Here is a 23,546-nt window from a genome sequence, read left to right on the forward strand (position 1 = left end):
AAAGGTCAGACCTGGCCTCCAGGCCCAAACACATAACCTCCTGTTCTTCAGGGAGGACCCCCCCCCTTCCCCCAGCATGTGGCACCTTTAAAAAGGCCCAAAGAAGTGAACCCAGAAAATCTCTAAGAAGACTGGACACAAACCCTTATCTACAGGCCCAAGTGCTGACCTGGGGGCTAAACAAAGCTCTATCTTAAATTCATGTTGGATTTAGTTTTCAAAAGACAACCCATATGGTGAATCATGTCGGGATATGTCACTTGGATTTCAACCATGCCCAAGGGAGAAAAAATGTATTGGAAGGGTGTGCCACAGGCAACGAATTTATTTCAACATCCACTTTCATCAGTGTTTGCTCCACTATGTTTAAAGGAACAGTAGTCCTGCCAGATGCTGGGCTGGACAGGAGGATGCTGTGGTTAAATACAAAGATTGGGGAAACACCACTTTTGGATCCATATGAGCACAACAGGAGTTTTTGAAAAAGCTGGGTAATTGCAAAACCAGCATTTCCCAATATTGTTATTATGAGACCTGTCCATCATGTAACACCTAGTGACAGCCAGTCGAGTTGTGGAACATGTTTTGAGGTGGGCCTTCTTAGGCAAAACCCAAATGAGATGTCAGTCTTTCAGGCCACCAGAGCCACCGCCTGGAAGCGGTCCAGCAGCTCAAGTCCTCAAATGCACTTCCTCATGATTTATAGCTTTCTTAACACAAGGTATAGTAACAAGTGGTAACCGTCTACGAAATACCTCTGAAGTTCCAACTATTTTATGCTCTGTCTAATGTAATCCTCCTACCACCTCCAAAGCAGATACTATCAGAAGTCCAATTTTATATACAAGGAAGTAAACACACCAAGTAATCTTAAATGCATGCTTAAAATTTCATAGGTGATAAATGACAGAGCTGGAATATGAACCGAGGCATAACTTCCAACCCTTCTATCTTAACCATCATGCCAGTCAGCCATCTCCACTGTACAACATTAACCCAGTGCATTCCTCTGTGCATTCACTCATTTGTGTATTCATGCATTCAAATCCCTCACTTAAAAATGAAAGGCTGATAAATTCAGGTCAAGTTCCTTACATTGGAAAATATAGTTTTAGTCTATGTTTGCTGAAACTTGGTTTAGGAGGTGAGAGAAGGTGGATCCTTTATTTATTTTAAGATTTTATTTATTTATTTGTCAGAGAGAGAGAGAGAGAGAGACCGCGCACAAGCAGGGGGAGCGACAGGTAGAGGGAGAAGCAGGCTCCCTGCAGAACAAAGAGCCCGATGTGGGACTTGATCCCAGGACCCTGGGATCATGACCTGAGCCAAAGGCAGACCCTTAACCAACTGATCCACCCACACGTCCCAAAGGTGGATCCTTTATCTTCTCACTTTTGAATCAGGAGAATACCCTATCACCTACTTTTATCTCAGGAACATATCTGGTTTTGGTCACTCTGGCCAAAAATGTATTGCCAAGCAGGTTTCAACCCTAGCGGCTTTTTTAGGTCAGGACTGATTCAGTCATTGAGTCAAGCCCTTCAGGAAACACATTTTCGGGAATTTTCCTGAACCACAGATTCTCAAAGCTGGCCAATGGACTCTGTATTTAAGAAACAAAAACAGGGATGCCTGGGTGGCGCAGTCGTTAGGCGGCTGCCTTTGGCTCAGGGCGTGATCCTGGCGTTCCGGGATCGAGTCCCACATCGGGCTCCTCCGCTGGGAGCCTGCTTCTTCCTCTCCCACTCCCCCTGCTGTGTTCCCTCTCTCGCTGGCTGTCTCTCTGTCACATAAATAAATAAAATCTTTAAAAAAAAAAAAAAAAGAAACAAAAACAAACCCTGAAAATAATCATCTCTAAAAAAAACTAAAAATCATCAATAACCATCACTGGAAGTATTATAAACTTGTAGAAGTACTTTAAGTTTAAGAAAACAAGTATTTTACCTTTAAGCCCCCCTTGATTTTATAAGAATAAGAATTTAATTGTGTGCCTATGTGGGTGGGGGGGTGTGAATCTATCTTAACTAGTAGGCAAGAGATTGAATCTGACCGACATATCTGCAACATCTACTTATCAATATATCTGTATCTCTTATCTGATTAGTATTTTAACTTACTAGCGGCACCATTTGCAAAAATCCTTCCATACTCTTACCAGGAGGAATGACGACTTCTTGGAGTGGGGTAATTTTAATGAGATTTTTCCCAATACTTCCTTTGCTCTCAGGCTGACCCAGTTCAATTTCGGGCTTTCTCCCCCAAATTCATTAAGGCATCTCAGAGCAGAAGAGGCTCACAAAAGATGAATTTAGTATCTGATCTTTCACAATGCTTTACCCTCAGGCTACTTGATCAGCACTAAATAACTAAAAAAAAAAAATTTTTTTATTGTGGAAAGACAGCTCGGTTGAACACCCTATGAGAAAGCTAACAGCCACTCCCCCAACCCCGTTCAGTACTGCTGCCTTCTCCCTTCCAGGGGGACGTGATTCGACATCAGTGCGCAACTGTACTTTTTCACACTGGAGCCCGAATGCAAGCTATGGCCTCATGACTACATGCCGACTAACAGACCATCACATTTTGGCCAAAATGTTTCTTACATTTTCTCCATCTGATCTATGTGCCAATGAAGAGAAGTTTGCATATGCAAAACTCTGCGAGCCTATTTTACAACTCATGCCGAACAGAAGCGCGGAGCATCTAAAAATACAGGATGAGCTCTACTTGTGTATAATCTATCATGCCCATCTGGATAATTTAACAAATAATCAAAAATAGTACAGCGCTGGGAGGAATAAATTTGTCAGGAGTCAGAAGTTTAACCTACTCATGGGAAGAAATACAGCTCTGAAAACTTCAGTTTCTTAAAAGAGGGTTCACTTTTAATCAGCTGGTATATACATTAAGCTTCCATATTCTTGTTATAAGAACATCCTCAAAACATAACCATATGGAATCAAGTAAAGACAACATAATATACACAACATCCAAGGGTTAAGGCTTACATAATTTTAAGAATGTTTAAAATAGTTCCATATTTACTACGCTAAAATAAGAAAAAAAAAAAAAAAACCAGCAGAGCTGAACAGTTAACCGTAAGGGCACATCTGAAATGACAAGAATATAAGCTTAAGATCCTAACATACAGATTCCAGAAGCTTCTGGCAGAATCAAGTATGTGAATTCTCTGACTTGTTATATCACACCATCCCATCTTCTGCCATCTGCCTCTAGCAAATGTCAGTATAGTCCCAGGATGGAAACATGCTTCCTTTCTGAATCATTCCTACAAAGACTTCAAAAATACGGCCTACTGTAGTTGAGCATTATTGCCTTGAATTCAGGATAAAAAAACGAAACCACAGCCTCCTTTAGTAATTCAGAAGATCAAGAATTCCCTCATTTAAATGACTAGTGTCTAAATTGAATAAGACAAACACAGACTCCTATACTGACAGCCCACTGAAGGGCCAAAGCATCTTTGAGAAATGGGAACGAGAGAACTCACAAGCTACAAGAAAGTACTGAGGCTTCCAAGGACATGTTAGAAAACAGAACGTTAAAATCACCTCCCCATTTGGGGTTTTTCACAAAGAGGCCGTTGAGCATCCAATTTCTGATTTTCTGTTGCTGGTGGATTTATGACACTTTCAGAGTGCAATGCCCTTATTGCAGTGTTACAACATTCTGTATGATTAATTGATTGCAAATCACTGCAGAGGGTGCCAAGATCACTGGTAGGAAGCAGGTCATTAAATAAAATTAAAACTCGGCCAATGTTTTGCTTGTAAACGTTACTTCCAAAGCCTTACAGCACCATTCCTTACAAAATGGCCTCGATTCACCAGAGAAGCAGAGTGTCCTATATTTTTGGCCGATGATCCAAATATTCTATATTTAATCCAAATATCCATCATGTTATGTTTTAGGAAGAAAAAGCTGTAGTGTAACGAAATTTGCACAAAGAGAGCTATGGAAAAGAGTCATCATGAAAATAATTAAATTTTGCACAGCCTTACTGTGAAATTGTTCTGTGAAGGGCCAGAGTCCTATCCTGAGTAACTGGAAACTTTGTAAGATTACATTTTTCCTTAGGTAAATCTTCAAACTAAGCATTAATGTTTCCAATTAAATTGAATTAACATGTCATCCAGAAAGAGAATGGAGACCCTGGCCCCTTAACCAAGGAAACTCAACCATGATTTATCATGGCAAATTAACATCTCCCAGATCAAAACTTGGGCCCAGGTCTTTTTATTATCTGGCTCTAATCTGTGCAAAGCAACAGGACAAGACTTCTCCCCCTCAGCCAGCTGTGTCTGGGAACTGACCAGCTGAGAATATATAGGTGCCTTCCAGTTAGTGTCCAGTAAAGCAAAGGGATATATTTCTTAAGGTGCCACCACACTTAATTTTAAGATTGCTATCATCGATATGTGATCTTACAGGCAGTATTTTAAGTCTGACAAGTTAGAAAGTCATGCCAGGGAAACTGGTTCACATTCTAGGAGTATATTTAACTACACAAATAGTATTTGTTTTGCCTGGGGAAATACACTAGACTGTTAAATAGGATTTAGCAAAAGAAAAAGGGTTTAAGAAATTATTTCATTGATGTTGAGCTAACTGCCCATGTTTAATTTACTGGTATTTGAGCTACTATATGGTTAAAAAAGAAAGACCCCAGTGAACAGATAGGTTGACTAAGTTATTGATAAAATAGTTAAATGCTAAGTTGGCCATGTGCCATCCTCCTAAAATAATAGCAATGGGTTCACTTCTACTTGTTTAGAATAAATTAAAGCATTTTATGAAGAACACATTTTAACTTTTTCAAGTGTTCATTTGCCATACAAGGCTATATGGGGCTATACATATTGTTCTAAATGGAAAAATAAATCACACAGAGATGCTCTCTAGAGTTGTACAAAGAGCACCTATACCAATCTGCCAAACAGGACTATATATCAGTAAACAAATTTATTTCAACATTAATAAGGAAGAAAAGTTGGTGACTGTTAAAGTTTGCTGCCTAGAATCCAGTTAGGTATTAAAGGCAAACAATCTTATAGTCCCTCTGACATTTTTAGAATGCCATTTAACATACGCCCATCTTACAGGTTTTAAACTCAGTGGATCCAGTGAGCCAGCCTCCGCTAGCCTGCCTGCGTTAACCACCATCACACCCCACGTGACTCTGTCTTTTCTCGACCTCTTCCCATGCCTCAGTTGAGTCAAGCTGTGTGGCCCAAGTTCACAGGTGTTGTCATTTCTGCTAACAAGTATGGATCTTGACTCCTTCATTCACGTCATAAATATTTATCAAATGTTCATTTTACACCAAACAGTGTGCTTGGTGCTTCTGAGAGAGCAATTAACAAAGGAGACACCTGTAGCTCCCCATCCCTGTGAAGCCTCGTCTATACTAGGGCAGGCAGACATTACATAAGTTATTACACAGGTAATTAATTCAAATTATGGTAAGTGCTAATAAGAGGTACTTCCTGGCAATTCTGATCCTTGATTTTTATCAGTCTATCCGGGACTAATAAAAACAAATTAATTCAGAGTAACCAAACTCAAAAGGAGATTGAGGTCATAAACCAGAGCACAATTTTTTTTAAATTTTAGAGTAAGAAATGGTTCAAACCAAAATACTGTTGGCCATTCTCAACATTTTCTTTCTAGTTGAAAAACCTACTCAGGGAACTCAAGTACAATTACAAGATTTCCTGGGGATATATTGACATAATGCAACCATTTACATAATGTAACCACTAAGGGTTGGAAGTTCTATAGGAATGGAAGCTCTATATGCCAAACTGAGATGTTCAGTCTTGTTACCAGAATATTTCTTACATTTGGTTCTAGAAACATAGTTGACTGATACAAAGTATTCCTCTACGGAGAGGAACAAAGGGAAGCTAAATGCTGTGCTGTTGAGGCTGCCTCCCAGGACAGCTGTGGCGACACAGCCAACACCCCTCTCAGACCAATACAGAAAGGTAGTTCTGCTTTATATTAGAACAGATTTCCATTCTGAGTTAAAAAAAATTCCCCAATTTAGTTTTGTTTTTGTTTTTTTTCTAAATCTAAATCTTACTGGCTTTAGTGACATTTAGGAGACACATCTTTAACAGTACACCACCCCCTGAATCACAATCAGAATTAATTACTTCCAGAAGGTAGGAAAGCAGCAGATATTCCCTGGATCCCAGGACATGCCAGGCATTTTTTTTTCCCCCTTTAGTTCTGTTAACACTTCCTTCCAATTTGTACAGTTGGGGAATTAAGGCTGAGAAATCATGCCGCCTTAGGAGCCAGAGTTAGTATTTGAACTGAGGTTCTCAAACATCAAGCCCAGCACTCCAGGTTGGCAGTGCAGGGACAGAGGACAGGCTGGCTGCTTTGGAATCACCTCAGGAGAATGTTAGACACACAAATTTGTAGGCCCCCACCATGTCCTACTAAATGAGAACCTCTGGAAAGAGGAGTTCATACTTTCATTGCATTTTTCCAGAAACACCTTACTTCTCTTCAGCCTCATAGTTAGATGGTAGCCCTCCATGACACAGTCACAGGAGTTTGAATCTGGAGTCTGGGGTGGGGGAGGGTCCCTCCAAGTGTTAAACCACTGGCCTTAAAAACGCCACCCATTCAAAGTTGTTTTTCTAAACTCATCTTTTTGCAGAGACTAAACAAAAAGTAAAAGAGAAAAGTTGCCTTATTTGAAAAACTCGGTGACAGTAAAGAACAGGACTGCTGTAAAGAACAAATGAGACCATGAATTCAAATGTGTTTTTAAACGGCATGAAGTACCATATACTATTTCATTATTAATTCAACCAAAAGTGAATTGGGATAAAACTTCCATACCAGCAGGAATATAACTTTTTCAATTTAAGTGGATTAAAATAAATAAACAAAAAAACCCACTTGTTTTTATAAATAAACTTTTACTGTAACACAGCCAATCTCATTCTTTACACATTATCTACGTGTATCTTTACGCATTATCTATGGCTGCTTTTGAGGTACAATGGCAGAGCTGACCCTATGCGACCAAGACCTGATAGCCCAGAAAGATGAAAACATTCACCATGTGGTCCTATAAGAGAAAGTTTGCCACCCACTGAGCCAGATGGCCATATTCTTCTTAGGCAGACATAAATTAACAGTCCTCAGCTGAATACTTCACATTTCAAGCAAGTCCTTCAAAATGGAACTTCCACTGCAGGATGGACATAGGGGTGAGAAAGGAGTCCCAGATTCTGATCTGTGGAACGGAAGATGCTTCCTTTCCCAGTGTTGGATCATTGTCTCATGAGTCAATGCGACTGACAGGTGCATGCCTTATCCTTCAGGTATGTTTGGTACATAAACGGTTACGAACTTCCCTTCCAAACCTAACCTTTAATCACTTTACAAATAAAGCCACACTATACTAGAAAGGTCAAATGTGTACTCCATAGACCACATATGTGTGTATATGTATATTTACATATATATTTACATGAATATATATATTTTTTTCTTGTTTTAAGCGAAGGATGACCCAAGGCCAGGCCTAACCTCTGGAATCATTCATACCAAATGGACTCTCACTTCAGCAGCTTGTTGAAACCAAATTGGAACCCAGGCTGGGAAAGAACAGGCAGCCACATGGCTGGCTGGCTGCCTCTGAGTCCACCCACCTGCTGGTTTTACTCTCCTGCTGTGTACTGGGCTCTACGTGCTAAGGCGGGATGGCCCTGGCCCAGTTGGCTCGCACAGCCAACCTGCCCCCTGAGAACTATGCAATCAGGAAGTTGGCAGTCAGCACTGGGGGCTCACCAGGCCCTACAAGCAAATGGCATGTTTCCCTTTCCTGGTACAAAATCTGCAAAAGGCGAAAGTCAATCATCTACACTTGTCAGTGAGAAAGATTAAAATTAAGCCTCTGAGTCCAATTCTTTATAGTCTTGCCATGACGTGGATTACCGAGAGCAAGTAATACTATGATTTCCTTAAAAGTGTTCCCAAAGTGATAGTCAAAATTCCGTAAGAAAAAGAGTTGCCCAGTAACTTCCCAATAGATGTATCTGGACAAAAAGGTGATGTCATAACCAATGTTCTCAACCCTTCAGTTTTTAGTTCACTTAACTCAAAATAAAGGCATCTAATATCCCTCCCATTCAGAGAGAGCTCAAAGTTCCCAAAGCTCCTTCCTTAGAGCCTAGGTTTGGAAATATGGCCTAATGAATCTACAGACTCAATATTTTCTGGCCCACTCTCTGTGTGTTAACACATAGGATTGATAACATATCAATAAGCAGATATAGATTATTTATCACAATTTTACAAGTTTAACTCACTTCCCTAACCAAGTAAAAAAGACTCGCAATATAGTTATATTACAGTTCAACTTTGGTACATTAACAACAATTTAAAGCTTTCATGATACCTAAAAATATTGCAAAGAGAAAAATAATAATTTTATCCTGTGTTAAGGGCTAAACTTTTTCCCCTGCCAAATTCATATAATCAACTCCTAACCCCCATTACCTCAAAATGTATTTGGAGATAGAGCCTTCAAAGAGGTAATTACATGCGGTCATTAGGGTGGACCCTAAACCAATACAAATACTGTCCTTGTAAGAGGGGACATTGGGAGGGGCTAGGGGAGGGAGCCAGTGCGAAGACTCAGGGAGAAGACAATCATCCACAAACCAAGGAGAGAGGCCCTCAGCACAACCAACCCTGCCGACACCTTGATCTCAGACTTGCAGCTTCTAGAACTGTGAGGAAATACATTTCTGTTGTTCGAGCCTCCCAGTCTGTGGTCCTTTCTTATGGCAGCCCCAGGAAACTAATAGATCCCTCTTTTCAAATACACTTCTGTCCTTGAAGTTTATGGTATCCAATGCCAGTTTGACTTTTGTGAGAAATTTCCTGAAGGTCCTTAGAAAAGCTTCTTTCCACACAGATTACACAATTAAGGTGCCCATTTCTGAATTATGGAATATTTAAAAAACATTAGAAATTATCATACAGTCCCTTCCTTAAAACTGTTACTTAAATACTGACTATAGCATGGGTTTTTATTTGGAAATTTTCTATTTTCTTTCCATACGTAAAAAACATGTCAATGAAAGTTTAACACAGCTGTCTGTATTTTTTCAAAAAAACATTGCCAAGATAAAATATTCTGAATACAATGCTCTGAATTTTGACAATATTTTGATGGGCACCAAATCCTAATACGTACTAAAGGGAAACACACTCAACACTCTTTTGGAATCCAAATTTAATAAAATTATTCTTCTGCCAATAGCTACATGACTAACACATAAAATTTGGCACTTGATTTAAATTTTATCATATGCATGGCAAAACCATAACGCTTTAACTACACTGAAGAGGAACTTTTTAGGCAACCCTCAAATACTGAGGTACAGATAAAAATATAACTGAAAAGGGAGACTAAGAAGATTTCAGACTAATTTCCATACCATAAAGCTAAGAGGGGGGGAAATTCATGAAAATAAAGTATTCGTTTTGCCTTTAAGAATAGTAATAAATCTGAGCATTTCATGGGTCCAGTTACATAGCAACTGTCCTACAGGGACTATATTGTTTAAATAAAGTCAAATTTTCTGTAGTCTTGTAGCTTTCTTGTAGCTGGTCCCTCAGAGGAGTACAGATTAAGTCCTTAAAACAACCCCCTCTTCCACTAAAAATAAAATCAAACACCAATTTGGATTTAATGCTCCAACACCCAAGATGTGTGCTCATGAAACAACTTCCAAAAGTGGAGAGCAGAGTTCTTTAAAGTGCTACCTTAATAATAGTTACAAGTAACATGGGGTGATTCTTAGGGGACATTAGAGAAACAAACCCTATTTAAGAAAATGTGACTTATGGGAAAAAAGTAAAGCTAAAGGGTATTGAGGATATCTGAAGATACTCAGAATCCATGCAAGCAATGGCCACCACAGTCCCAAATATTTAGAAATATCTTCCAAATGTAATACTAAAAAAAGGGAGGAAGGTTATGGAAAACCATAACCACCACCACAACAACTGGCCCTTAACTGTGAACATCCTGCTGGGCATCCCAACAACATTTATTCCCCTTCTACTCCAACTTCTACAAAAAGTACAGTTCAAAACAGCTTTCTAGAAATCAACCACGTGCAGTGTCCTGGTGAAGAGCAAGGGCTCCAGAGCCAGTCCCCCCAGGGTCCATCTGTGGCTCTACCAGTGACTTGTTGTGGGACCTTGGACAAGTCATTGAACCTCTCCAAACCTTAGTTTCCCTGCTCTGATGGAGAGAAGAACACAGCTGCCCCAGTGGAATGTCGCACTTAACGCGTTCCCCCCTGGCGAACTGCCCCATGGAGCTTGAAATTCCTTGGCGCATAACTGTCGGCAGTGACGGTGGTGACACAGCAAAGTCCAGTTACAGCCGGAGCACAATCAAACGGCTGGTGATGTGGGACCGACCACACCAATGAAACCTCTACCCTCTGTGACATGTAAACACATTCAAGAATCGAACTGACACGTGATTTTTTTCCATTAGGCGTACTGTTCTAGAGATTCACATGTCCACTGATGCTATGCCCACAGCACCCGGCCAGACAAAAGGACGAACCATTCTTTAAGGAGCTGTCTTCACACAGCTGACCTTAGGGCTTGCAGATAAAATCTTCAGCGCAGCCATCACCCAACATGGCTAAGTGCACATCTCCCAAAAACACCAGCCAAGAACGTCAGAGGCAAATTTTGTTGAGTGAGAAGAATACCGTGAGCCGCAGATCCCAGGAGTGACTGCTGAGCGACCGCTAACCCCAAGATGCAGCGGGGAAATGTGACAGGGAGCGAGGACGCCGCACTGTCCTGAATCCCAGCACCTGGACCGCTGTCTCTCACCTGCACCGCCAGGGCTGCCTCCCCTCCCCCACCAGCACACTTGGGGGACCAGGCGAAGTCTGGCGGAGACTACCTCAGCAGCTGATTTTGTGCCACTTTCAATTTTAAAAACTGTGAAAGCACCGGAGCAGTAGGAACACTTTTACCTGGCTCTGACAACCCTCCCAAGAACGTAGACCCAATTTTCATGCCACTTCTCTTTCACCTCCTAATCTCCTTCAATTCTCTCCTCCGGAAACGGCTTATCCTGTTTCAAGTAAACAAACAGAAAGCATTTTCTGACCAGTTGCAAAACGCCAGTGCTTAACAGCACACCCTGCGTTCTGATCTAATCCCTACTCACACACCCCAGGATGTTCCTGAGAGATTCAGGCCAAAGTTGATTTTCCTCTCTTCTGCCAATGTCCTCGGTGTCCTTGGCCTCCACTGGACGCACAAGAGCTGAAGGATAAGTACATTTTCTCAGCATTTCCCTTGTCTATCTCTAATTCCTTACATGTGGCCAGACTGGTTTTGGACAGAGTCACTGTTTATTTCCTTAGTACATTTTCTGTCTCCTGCAAGTGTGCTGCCAATGTTTGAAAGCTTTGTACTCCGAAGCACAAGTCAACAGAAGAAGACGGGAGACATACAAAGAGAGAGACGCTTCTTTTAAACAAAAGCTGAATGTGGTTTAACTCAAACTGAGTTTTTGAATTCTGCCCAAGCCAGGATGCAAAACCACCCTGACGAACACGTAAAAAACACTGTAAATAGCAACTGAAGGAAGCAACACAGCAAAGCAACATTTACCTAGAAAACGCCTTCTGCGATGTGGTCCCCACAGTGCTAAAGGTGCAAGATAACAAAGGGGTTACGTTCTCTAAGTTCTGTCGATTTAAAAAATCCTGATGAACCATTCCGTTTTATTTTTTTTATTTAAGGAATACTTGAAATGATGCTTGGAGGAGTGATTTCGTTCTCTCCCAGATGCTGACAAGAAATAAGAACGTTATAGCAGTGACTATGTAATGCAAAGAATTATTCACTACGAAGAATTCCCGTCTTTTAGATTAGTAATAATACCAGTGCTCAGGCAGTGTCAGAATTATCACTCTCTGATTCGGAGAAGCGGAGTACCTTCAAAACTTTCTGTTGCTGAAAAATCATCCCAGCGACACACTGAGAATATATGTGAAGCAGGACAACAAATCTGTGTCAAGCTCTGAAGATCTCTGTACTATTGCTTGTTTTATGTTTCTGAAAGATGGTGCTGTCAGTGATTTATTTCTCATCCATGTGGCCAGCCACTTGTTTATTCTGTTGCATGCCATCTGTTTTTCAGCAGAGAGGTTTCAAGTTCTTCTCATTCCCTACTTCATATCCCACAGAAAACAATGTATAAGAGACATAGATTTAAATCACTTGGATTCATGTGGCGATGGTAACTCAAGCTGCCTCTCATTTATATTTGGCAAATGCTCTAATGGGATTAGCAAATTGTGTTATTATGAGGTACTTACGGAGATACGACGCCTTTTTTTTTTTTTTTAAACAATGACAAATGATGTTAACAGTTTCATTTTGGGGTGTTTAATAGCAGGAGAGATTTCACTAACATTAAAGGAAATTGCCCTGATAGACAATAAAGTCCTAGCACAAACCCTGTCTCTATCTTTTATTTCCGAGAGCCAATGAGTCTGCGTATCGGAATGTGGTAGAGTCTACAATGAGGAATAACTTTCCCTTACAAGTGAAGCAACTTGGTATTTATCATTTAAGCCACAGATCTGAAAACCCTGTCTGGTTCTTACACTTTGGTGGCATCTGCACAGCCCTCTAACCACGTTCCAACTTTTCTAGAAGATGGCCCCAGACGTCACCAAAGAGAAGTTTATGCCACAAACTCCAGCTCACCAGAACCAATTTATTCCCCTTCTAGGAATCACTTTGATTTGCTCTGAAGAAAAGCCAACCATTCAGAGAAACAGCTTCTTGTTGAAAGTATACAGATGATGTTTAAAGTGTTAATTACCATTTTTACAAGAATCCTTGCTGCGTGGGTGGAGAGGGGGTATCTGATGACAGGACCCAGCGGCTGTCCACAGTTCATGGTTGACATCCAAGGGCGGAGAAACGTCCAACTGGAGGTCTACTTGATTTTCACTAGTCCTTACCAAATCAGAATTAGCTATATTCTGGGGATAAGTGGCATCCTGATGGACACCTGATAGAGTCGACTTGTTGTATGTGTTAAGGGACATTTGTACTAAAGCTTCATTAATGAAGAACGAATTTTCATGACACAAACTCTCGGATCGATTAAGTTCCATTACCTGTGTAAGAAAATACAGAAAAAACACAATAATTTCTCCAGCAATTTGTGCAAGTTTTATAGTGTTTATTTCTAATAGTTTTAGCAATCAAGATTTCTAATAAGAGTCTTATACCCATCCCCTTTTAATGAGCTAGCACCAAAACTTAAATCCGTTGTGCCTAGCCTATCTTTAAACAACAAAGCAAAAGCAAAAACCAAAAAAACCTAGCAGTCGTGCCCTCTACCACCGAAGTGTTTCTACTTTAAAAGAGAGCAGCATTTTCATTTTGCTAAATAAAATGTTGAAAATATACACATGAAGTATTTGCAATATATACACAACGTAATTTAGCCAATTCAAAAAGAAAATCAGATGCAACACAGACCGTTCTTATCATCAGGTTTTACAACTTTACGCACTATCAGTCACAAGCATCTGTGTGCTCAGAGCACGGCAAAGTAAATTCCTGGGGCAAATGGAACTCTCAAACACGGGAAAGGGGGTACAAATGGAACACAATCTTCAGAAAGGTTTTCATATCCCGCCTAGCCACTCATTAGTATACTCACGTTAACTATTATTAGTTAACAGAATAGTACTGTACTTGCTAAATTCAGTACTGACAGATGCACATTAATAGCTAATTGATCTGCTCAAAGGTATATCTATACGAAACTCTGAAGACTAGATCCAGCACAGAGGTCCTTCAAGCCCAGGAAAGGCAGCACGCTCCCAGGGAGCAAGGCTCCAGGACGAACTTTGCCTCACTGGGGGACTTCTTTCTGCATTTCTTCCCTTGAGTAAGGGCCTCACAGAGTACAACGAGCCCTCGATCCAACGGGACTTGGGCTTCCCTATTTCCCTACTGCAAGTCAACAGCACACGCATGGTCTCAGCAGGTTCCGTTTCTGCTACCTCCATATTAACTCTTGGGGGCTCTTACACAGCGGCAAAAAGACAGACATCTGGTCAGTATCCCAGGAGTGACCACCACTAAGCCTGTGTTGGAGGAGCGGCCTTGCACACCGCTTCCCCAAGCGTGGAAGATCCGTACCTCTGCGCTTCCTGGAGAAAACACGGCGGGAAGGCTACTCTGCCGACTGTGTCTCCAACCACACAGCAGGCTCTGCTGGACCCGCATCCGCTCCCTCTCCCTCTCCACCAGGCGCTGGCCCTCCCTCAGCCGCTCCAGGCTCTGCTGGTACTCCTGGAGCTGCTGGTCCAGCTCCCCGCGGTTCCTGAGCAGCAGCTCCTCCTGCGACCGGCACTCCCTCTCCCGCTCCTGCAGCCGGCTGGCCTTGGCCTCCTGCTCCCGCTGCTGCTGGTCACAGCTGCGGTGCCAGCGCCGCTGCTCCTGCTGGAACCGGTGCTGCAGCTTGTGGATGTCGGCCATCTCTTCCCGCTGCTTCTCCAGGTTGCGGTACTTCTCCTGGTCCTGGAAGGGGGTCCCTCGGAAGCACGGGCCGGGGGAAAGGGTCTCCTGCTGCTGGAGAACCAGCCTGTGGACCTGGATGTGGCTATCCTGGATGGTCAAGGCAGCCTGTGAGAGCAGGAGAGGGGCAGACAGTCACGGCCTCCATGTGTCTGTGCTCTGGGTTCCAACGGCCTCTGAACACGAAAAGCACGACCCGATTCTTTCCTCTTAATATTTCTGTCCTTCCTCTAAGTTATCTCCCCAGACTGACCTTGGCATTTCAAATAGGCTTATCCCACATTTCCTAGCAGGATGGCTTGGGAATTAATATACAAAAGAACAACAACAAAAAAGCCCAAAAGCAATTCTCTTCCCCTCTTTTGGAAATGTGGCTTGTTGCTGGTTGTTGGGTAATATTTAAGCAAGTCTTTTGAATAAGAATTCAGTACATAAATTCACAAGACTGCATTCCTGTTCTATGTCTCATTCTCTGAGGCCTCTCCACTCAATTATTCATGAGAATTTAAGATTCTATATAAACCTGGTGGTATCCTTTATTTGAGTCCCAAACCAGAAATTACTTAAGCTGTATCACATACATGAAAACATAAAAATAAAAGTCAACCACTTGGAGACTTTTGGTAAATAATCTTTTTATAATATAATGCCCAAGGATAGCCGTGAATTTCATATTTAGGAGATAGGTAAGTGGTAAAGCTATCCTGTTACTGTTATTTCTTCGTATTATAGCAGGAAGGTCATACATAAAGTCCTAAGCTGAAATTCATTTGTTTAATAGATTGCTAACAGGAGGCTGGAATGATTAAGGGAACACAGATACTCTAAAGCCCAGAGGACATTACCAACCAGATTAAAAAAACATTTGGAGTTACGGTATCTGCCTATGAAAAGTTTGGCAGCATCACAGGAAATAATTGCCAAGATTTGGAAGGATTCCACAAAACCAAAAAAAAAAAAAAAAAAGAAAAAAAAAATCTCTGTGAATGCCCTTGGAAGCTTTTAATTTTCTAAGTTCCCATTTAAAGCACAAAGAAGCACAAAAGGGACAAATTGAAAATGGCCACATACTGGTTATGTATTTGTGTTTTGACTCGTTATGAGAAATTATTACTCTCCTAGGGATAAATTCACATTTTTCTTTCCTAAGAATTTTTAAACCTGTCCACGTAACAGATGCCGGGAACATGGGGATTTTGACTAGTAGTTCTTTGTTAGATCAATAGTTCCTTATACTTTTGAAGGTTAAAGAACTCAAGGAAATTTTAAATTGGTACTTGTCTTGGAATAAGATTAAAAAAGTATTTGCTGGAGCCTTTGGAAATAAAATTCATGTTTTTAAATTTGAAAACCTACTTTAAAAAACTCCAAAATTCACATCCATATTTGATTAAGGTCTTTTAGAAGTTATTAAAAAGAGAACAATGATTATCATTGAAAGTAGGTACTCATTACCTTTAAATATGAAATAATTAGCACATAAATAAGCTTTCAGGACTCTGCTGACTTAGCTAGAGCAAACTGTAGACTGCACATTTATTAATTCTAATAAATTTCAAGGGCATCAGTATAGCAAAACAAAAATCCAGCAGATTGTATATGGAAACTACCATGGGAAAAGACAACACCCCTGAAAAGTTCACAACAGGCTAAGTGCATGCCACCATGGAGCATTCTTCACGTTTACCTAACATTTGAGAGGACACCCGTCTCTTCTCTCTCATAGAGGTGGACTCTGAAAACTAGATATTCATTTTCACACACTTGATACTTAAATTTAGGAAAGACAACAACACTTGCTTTTGAAATTTAGGAAATCTCAATTTGCTCTCTCACCTTTTGTCTTCTCCTTTCTACCTGCCTCATATACCCCATCTCTAACTTTGCTCTCCTAATATAGGGATCAAATTTCATTTGCATCTGATTCGAAAATGCTTATGTAAAAATTTCAATCACGCATAAGAGATTCAGCTTCAAAACAGATGAGTACCCCATGAGCAGACATCTTTCAGAGCCCACATCCTCAGACCTGTTCAAAAGCCGTAGTTAAGAGATTCCACTGTAGAATTTGATACCTCCCTTCAATCTAATGTGGTGCAAAACTCAGGTCATGTAGGTGAGCATTTCGGAACCCTGAATCCACGAAGTGCAGCATTCAACATTGAAAAGAAGAGAGATGACCCATGAATGCTTTCATCAGGCAACACAAGCTGGGATACTCAATGTTTTCGTCTCCCAAAAGTTAATGAACTATGCTCAAACTATATCCATTTCAGTTAAAATGTAAAAGAAGGAATGTTTGTTTTATATGATAAAGCAACTCTAAGAACATCTATCCCAGGCCAGCATGTTTAATGTCAGACACCAACGGTATTCCTGTTAGATCTCACACAAGACAAGGATGCTTGCCACTGCCACAATTACTCACTGCATTTCTAGAAGTAAGACAAAGTAAGAGCCAAGAAAATCAAATTGATGTAAGTACTGATGAAGAGCCATAATATCATTAGTGCCAAATTTTAACTGTCTATCTGGAATGATCCAAAGAATAGAATTGTTAAACAAAAACATCGTCCCTTAATCTAAAGTAAGAGATGAGAAACAGCATGTTCTCCAACAAGAGGAATGATGACTGCAAAAGGGACAATTCTCTCCAATTTTGTTCATAAACAGGAAATTTTAATTTATCAGTCCTAGAACGAGGGTAAAAAACTTGTCAGTGATTCAAATCTCTTATGAAAAAATACACAGATAAGCATAGAAAAATAGTAAGAGGAGACTATCACTGTCATATATTCAAATATAATCCCAAACTTTAATTATTAAGATAGGGGCACTAGAGCAATGGGCAGATGATCAATAAGACATTAAAGAAAGAAGTCTCGATGCAAAGTATAAATAAGAAAACATCAAATGCAGCATGACTTCACATTGTTTTCTGGTGAAAACTTCAAGTCAGACTTAATTTTAATCTTCTTTTAATAGTCAACAGGTCTAAGATACAAACTATGAATGGCTAATAAACCAGGGGCAGGGGGGAGCAGTTTAGTTTCGACAGTAACCAAAGAAATGAAAATTAAGGTAATCAGATATCTTGATCTATTTTCAAATTGAGGAGGAGAAAGGGATATTGAGGAGTTTGATTATTTGGGTAGTATCTGTTAAAAACCTTAAAAAAATAACTCTAGCCACTTATCCTAAGGAAACACTCAGCTATGTTCAAAGAGATTAGTATACAAGAATATCGAACAGACTTAATACAGAACTGTAGCTATGAAGAACTGGGTAAATTCCCCAGACTGGAATATTATACAGCCACCAAAAATTGTGCTACAGAATAAGAGCTGAACACATAGAAAGGTACATGTTCAAGCAGAGTACATATAAAATGATTCTAAAAAACTGGAGGGAGGAGCCCCTGGGTGGCTCAGGAGGTTAAGCCTCCAACTCTTGATTTCAGCTCAGGTCCTGATCTCAGGGTCATGGGATCGAGCCCCATGTCCGACTCTGAGCTTGGTGCGGAGCCAGCTTGAGAATCTCTCCCCCGCTCTCCATTTGCCCCTCCCCCCACTCAAGCTCTCTCTAAAATAAATAAATAAAAACTTAAAAATATATACTGGAGGGATATATACCAACATAACAATAGCAATTCTCTCTGTAGAATCACAAGCCATTTTATTTACTTACATCCTCAGATTTTTCTACCAATTTATATTTAACGCTAACATTGCTTTCGTATCATTAAAATGCTTTTGATCCATATATTGAACAACTGGCTGTATCTGGCCTCTCTCTTTTTTTTTTTTTTTTTTTTTTTAAAGATTTTATTTATTTATTTGACAGAGAGAGAGAGACAGCCAGCGAGAGAGGGAACACAGGCAGGGGGAGTGGGAGAGGAAGAAGCAGGCTCATAGCAGAAGAGCCTGATGTGGGGCTCGATCCCACAACGCCGGGATCACGCCCTGAGCCGAAGGCAGACACTTAACCGCTGTGCCACCCAGGCGCCCCTGTATCTGGCCTCTCTTGTGCATGAACTAAGGGATCATCCGACCCCGTAATCCAAAATGGAAGCACAATTTTTATGCCTGTCTCTCTGTGAAAGACAGTGAGCCGTTCGACGATAGGCTTTGCGGTCCATCTGCCTTTGAGTGCTCAGCCCTTAGCACAGCGCCCAGCACAGAGAGAGCGCTCAGTAACTGCTGGGTGGGTAAACAAACAAAAGAATGAAGGAACTCATGAGTTATGTAACTACCATAAAGGCGCAAGTCTATAGGAGAAAGTGAAAAAAGTTAAGGTGCGAATTTAAGTTTTCATCAGAAAATGTGAACTCATGCTACACTCACCTGCGTTTCACTGTAAACTTCAAGCCAGATCATAGTCCTCAATATTTTTTAGAGATATGAACTGTTTTATGGTTTCAGAGAAGAACGGTATAAAAAGTAGGAGTGTTGCCTCGTGATTACAAAACCAGGTGAAGTTCCGCACAACGTCTCAGATCATTCGCCACCTCTCAAATGTTCTAATTTTTACTGTCTGGGAATCATCTAATAAAATGAATTGCATTAAGAGAAAGGTTCCCAAGGTCAAAGATTAGAGGAGCACAGTTACCTGAAGGCTATATAGCAGCCGGGTTAAATTCTGTATCGCTTGTATAATCTGGAAGGTAAGATCATAAGCGTCAAATTCTTGAAAAAGCGCTCGTTATCCGAAAATAAAGAGAGAATGAAGATATATTTCAGGTGCGTAGAGCTCACCTCTGACTGTGAAGAAACTGGGAAACTTCTATATTCCACCTAAAATATGTAAAAAATAAGAAAATGAATAATCGCTCTTCTTCTGCAAAGCTGCACTTAGTGTTCCCAAATGTACGACCTCAGGTAAATCACTCCACTCCCTCTAAGCTCTTCTATAGTGACCGTCTGTCTTGCCAGAAATCAAAGCCTACAGAGTTAAACCACTCGATGAGAGCCCCATCTGTGCAAACTCTGCATTTGAGATGCATGGCAACTTTCCACCCAAACACCCCTTGAAGAAAACAACAAGGGATGCCAGTAAGGAGGCTCTGCGCTCTCTCAGTAAGTGACAGTATTTACCTTGTGGAAACCACACTGTCAGCTGAGCTCTCTGTGCCCAGACTGAAGTTGGCCCTCAGGCCAGGCTGGCTCCCTGCAACCTGGAGGCCAGATTTGGAAGCTCGAGGACATCACGCCTGAGTTCTAGCTCCCTGTCTCCATGTTTAAGATTCACAAAGCCAAAACAGCCAGCGGTTGGGAGAGGAAACCCAGACCCAGGGGTGGCCCAAGGGTCAGCACCTAGCTGGCCTGCTCCAGATCCTGCACTGGAAGCATCATGTGATGGCCTTAGGAAAAGCACTATCAGCAGAGGCCCTGAGTGAGGCTGGAGACCATCTGCTCCTGGGGGATGGGGGTCTACGTTTCATTCTTTGTCTCCCTAATGCACACATTAGAGACACATGTGGACAGTGAGGATTTCCAGTTTCCAGAATTGAACTGAACATTTGTCTATTCATTTACTGCCTGTCTTCTTTCACTAGGATGTAAGCCAACGAGTAGCAGGACGTCTTATGTGTATTCAATGCTCTGTCTACAAATTTAACAGTGATGCCCAGCATCTAATGGAAAACCACACTCCATTGTATAAATAAATATTGCGTACCTGCTATGTACTCCACTCCTTGTGCTATGGGAGATCACCAGATTCCCTGCCTTCCTAGAGCCTATAGTCCCTGGTACCTTGCTTGCTCTTATCTGAGCAGCTTTAAATTGAAGCCACAAGAAACAGTCAGCTGTGGTAATGTTCTCAGGTTAACTCTGGACTTGTTAAATTCAATTAGTTCAGGCTGGCGAAACTTTGAGATCTCCAGATAGCCAGATTCCTTCTTCCAGTCCCTACCTCACACTCTTCCCCATACTGCCCATCAAAGATTTCTTTACTGAGCAGAACCTCAGGAAGGACAAAGGATGGAAAAGGATATGAAGTTTAGAGTCATTAGACCTGTGCCCAGAACCATGCCATCACCACCATACTGGGCTAAGTACCCCCATTCTCTAGTGAGTTCTAGAGTTCTATTTTTGTAGTTCTGTCCCTGGTTCACAGTCGTTACCTTTGTAATAAGAAAATCGTATGCTACAGAATTTTTATACTCTATACAAATTAGAAACATAGAAATGAGTTGAATTATGCTACATGCGGCTAGTTATTCCCAAGAATGGCTAAGTTTGATACCAGACAGAAATTTTTAAGGTCCTATTTTTCATGGAGCTGGTGCGCCACCTTGTGGTGTGTGCTCATAACTGCAGCTGGTGATTGACGACACGGGGTATTTTTCTGTCTGCCGCCCAACTTTTGAACATTCTTTCCGGTAAAAGAATTTTTTAAACCTTACCTGATTAAAGCAGCTAATTACGAAATATCCATCACACACTTTTTCTAAAGTTTGATTTCAGGTGATCCTGACCTATTTGTCAGTTCATTTTCTCAAATGCCTTATTAAAATTCCTCCAGATAGATTCACCCAATGAGGGATCTACACACCTCATTTCACTTACCTGTGACTGAACCATGGAAGGAAAAAAGACCCTAGTGGTGGGAGCCACCACGATTTCCAGTCAAGAAAAAACTATTTCTAACTAACAGCCCTCCTTCTCTCCCTCCCTTCCTCTAGGACAAAGGGCAGTTGGAAGCAACAGACTGAAAAGTGAAGTCCACACTAAAAAGGAGGAAAAAAGTAGGAATGTTTTAAGAAGAAATAAGTCAGAAAGCTTACAGTCAAGCAGAATAACATATCGCAAGTTTTTTTAAAAAATACTAAATCACAGCCATATCTACTATGGATTTTTAAATTTTTGGACTTGGTGTCCCCAGTCATGTAATATATGCAAAAACAGATAATATATAAATTATGACATAAATATATGACGTATGTCATTTTTCCACATTAGCACATATTGGTATCTGGTAATGCACCTAATTTGATGTTAGATAAAACTGAAACTCTTGAGCCCCAGCCAACCCCAGGGAGGCCAACTAAGCCACCTCCCAGAATCATACTCTTATTCCCAATTTCTGACATCCCAGGTCCATCTGAAGTGAAAAGGAAGTTTCCTGCATTTAGTGTTTTAATGAGTTTCACAGCCTACATGTAAACCATGTCCAAAAAAAAAAAAAAAAGGCATTTGGAACCAGTTTGCCCCAAGCAAAAATTGGTCAGGTTGATTAAAAGTCTCACAAAAAAGAAGGTGAGCACGTGGGTGGAGAGAGGAAAACAATCTGAAATGAGAGGAAGGGAAAAGAACGTGAAAGCAGCAACAGGAGTCCAAGTCAACATTATTTCTGCCACTCAGCGCCACCTGGTTGCCTAAGGATGCCGCCAGATGCCAGGACCGCCTCCAGGCCAAGCGCTGTGAAGTACAGCGGGTGAAAAGCTAGAGCTTTGCAGGGAGGAAAGCAGAAGGGAGACCAGAAGTAAGAGTGCGCAGACACACAAGCATTCAAGTTTTAAATCCTTTTAATAACTTTGAAATCGTTTTTTGTTTACACCTACATGATATAGAAAGAGCAAGAACATTTTGAGAAAATTTAAGTTAGAAAGGTTAAATAAGAGTACTGAAATTGAGAACAATTGAGGAAAACACTTTCATACCACTCACTGCCATGGACAGACCAGGACCCAAGGTTATGTTACTACAAAAAGTAACCGGTGTCATTTACTAACAAAGCAGTTCACAATACCTTCTCCCCTGCATCAGAGACCGCCAAGTCGGTTCCCACACCCTGGGTGCCAGGATCCACATCCCAACAGCCTCTTCCTTCTGTCCCTTCTGTGACTAGTGCTGGAAGCACACCAGTGAGACAGAAACAGAAAGGACATCATCAAACATCGGCCAGCGCACAGGGTTCCCGTGTGCACAGCGGACACGGATTTCAAAATAAGAAACACAAAACCACACATATTACATACTCTCATACAAGGGACCAAAACAGTGCAGAGCGCAGTGTCCCTGCCCTCAGGGAGCTTACATGCTAAGAGATTCCACACTGACAAATGGCATCAATTATCACCCATCTTTTAAGTTTTCTTTCTTGCAGAGAGGTGCTCGTGTGATGTTGGTGATACCGAGAGGGAGGACCGTACGTCTCACTTTGGCTTACTGGGAAAAAGCCACTGGGGAGAAGGGAATTGAAAACAGGCACTGTGCAACTAAAGCAAGGGCTGGCCGAGCCAGGTCTGAGCGGACAGCTCGGCTGACAGCCTCCTTGGTGGCCAGTGTAAGAGCAGCAGACCATAAACAAGGCTTAGAAGGGGGAATCCAACAACGGGAGGGAAACATCTTTCTCAGCAGAGTCAAGATGGCTAATACTTTACAAGCTCACAGTTGTACAAATAGGAACCTGTCCCTGTCTCCAAATAACTTTTGAAAAACAATTTCCAAGTGTTTTTTTCTCACAATACTTGCTTATACTCTAGATTCACAACAACTGTAAATACTGTATATTTAACCTACGAAACACAGAAATATTTCTAGTTCGGAAGTATTTTTAAGAAACACAGATTTCACTCCATCCGTTAAATCTCTGCTGGTGTGATTTTATTTCTTTGCCCATGTGAACTCAGTTAAAACTTACTATGCTCACCTTACACTAATTTAAACTAGACTTTCCAAAACACTTTCACACAAAGACTTACACTTGCACCATGTCTGAACGGCGCCCTGGCAAATATTCACTTTGTGACACACGGTGCCATCTTCAAACATTATTAGTGATGGAGGAAATACTTTTTCTCCTTCTCTAAATGAAAGTCCTCTAGGACTCCAAAGGCCACTTCTATTACAAAGAATTTTTTTTTTAAGCGGAAACTGCTTCAAATTATATCA

At 41.1% G+C, this 23,546-nt stretch overlaps 1 protein-coding gene across 1 annotated transcript in view; it reads right to left on the reverse strand.

Annotated features, from left to right (window-relative positions):
* The window catches only part of ARHGEF28 (Rho guanine nucleotide exchange factor 28), a 180,706-nt gene that overhangs the window by 15,807 nt on the left and 141,353 nt on the right, over nt 1-23,546 (reverse strand). Inside the window, exons 30-34 of the mRNA XM_040622691.1 lie at nt 22,402-22,502; nt 19,404-19,442; nt 19,258-19,305; nt 14,272-14,757; nt 12,935-13,235 (exon numbers count right to left, since the gene is read on the reverse strand). Of these exons, the coding sequence (XP_040478625.1) occupies nt 12,935-13,235; nt 14,272-14,757; nt 19,258-19,305; nt 19,404-19,442; nt 22,402-22,502 (975 nt within the window). The remainder of the gene's footprint in view (nt 1-12,934; nt 13,236-14,271; nt 14,758-19,257; nt 19,306-19,403; nt 19,443-22,401; nt 22,503-23,546) is intronic.

The sequence above is a fragment of the Ursus maritimus genome, unplaced genomic scaffold (assembly GCF_017311325.1).
Source record: "Ursus maritimus isolate PB19 unplaced genomic scaffold, ASM1731132v1 scaffold_5, whole genome shotgun sequence".
Taxonomy (NCBI): Eukaryota; Metazoa; Chordata; class Mammalia; order Carnivora; family Ursidae; genus Ursus; species Ursus maritimus.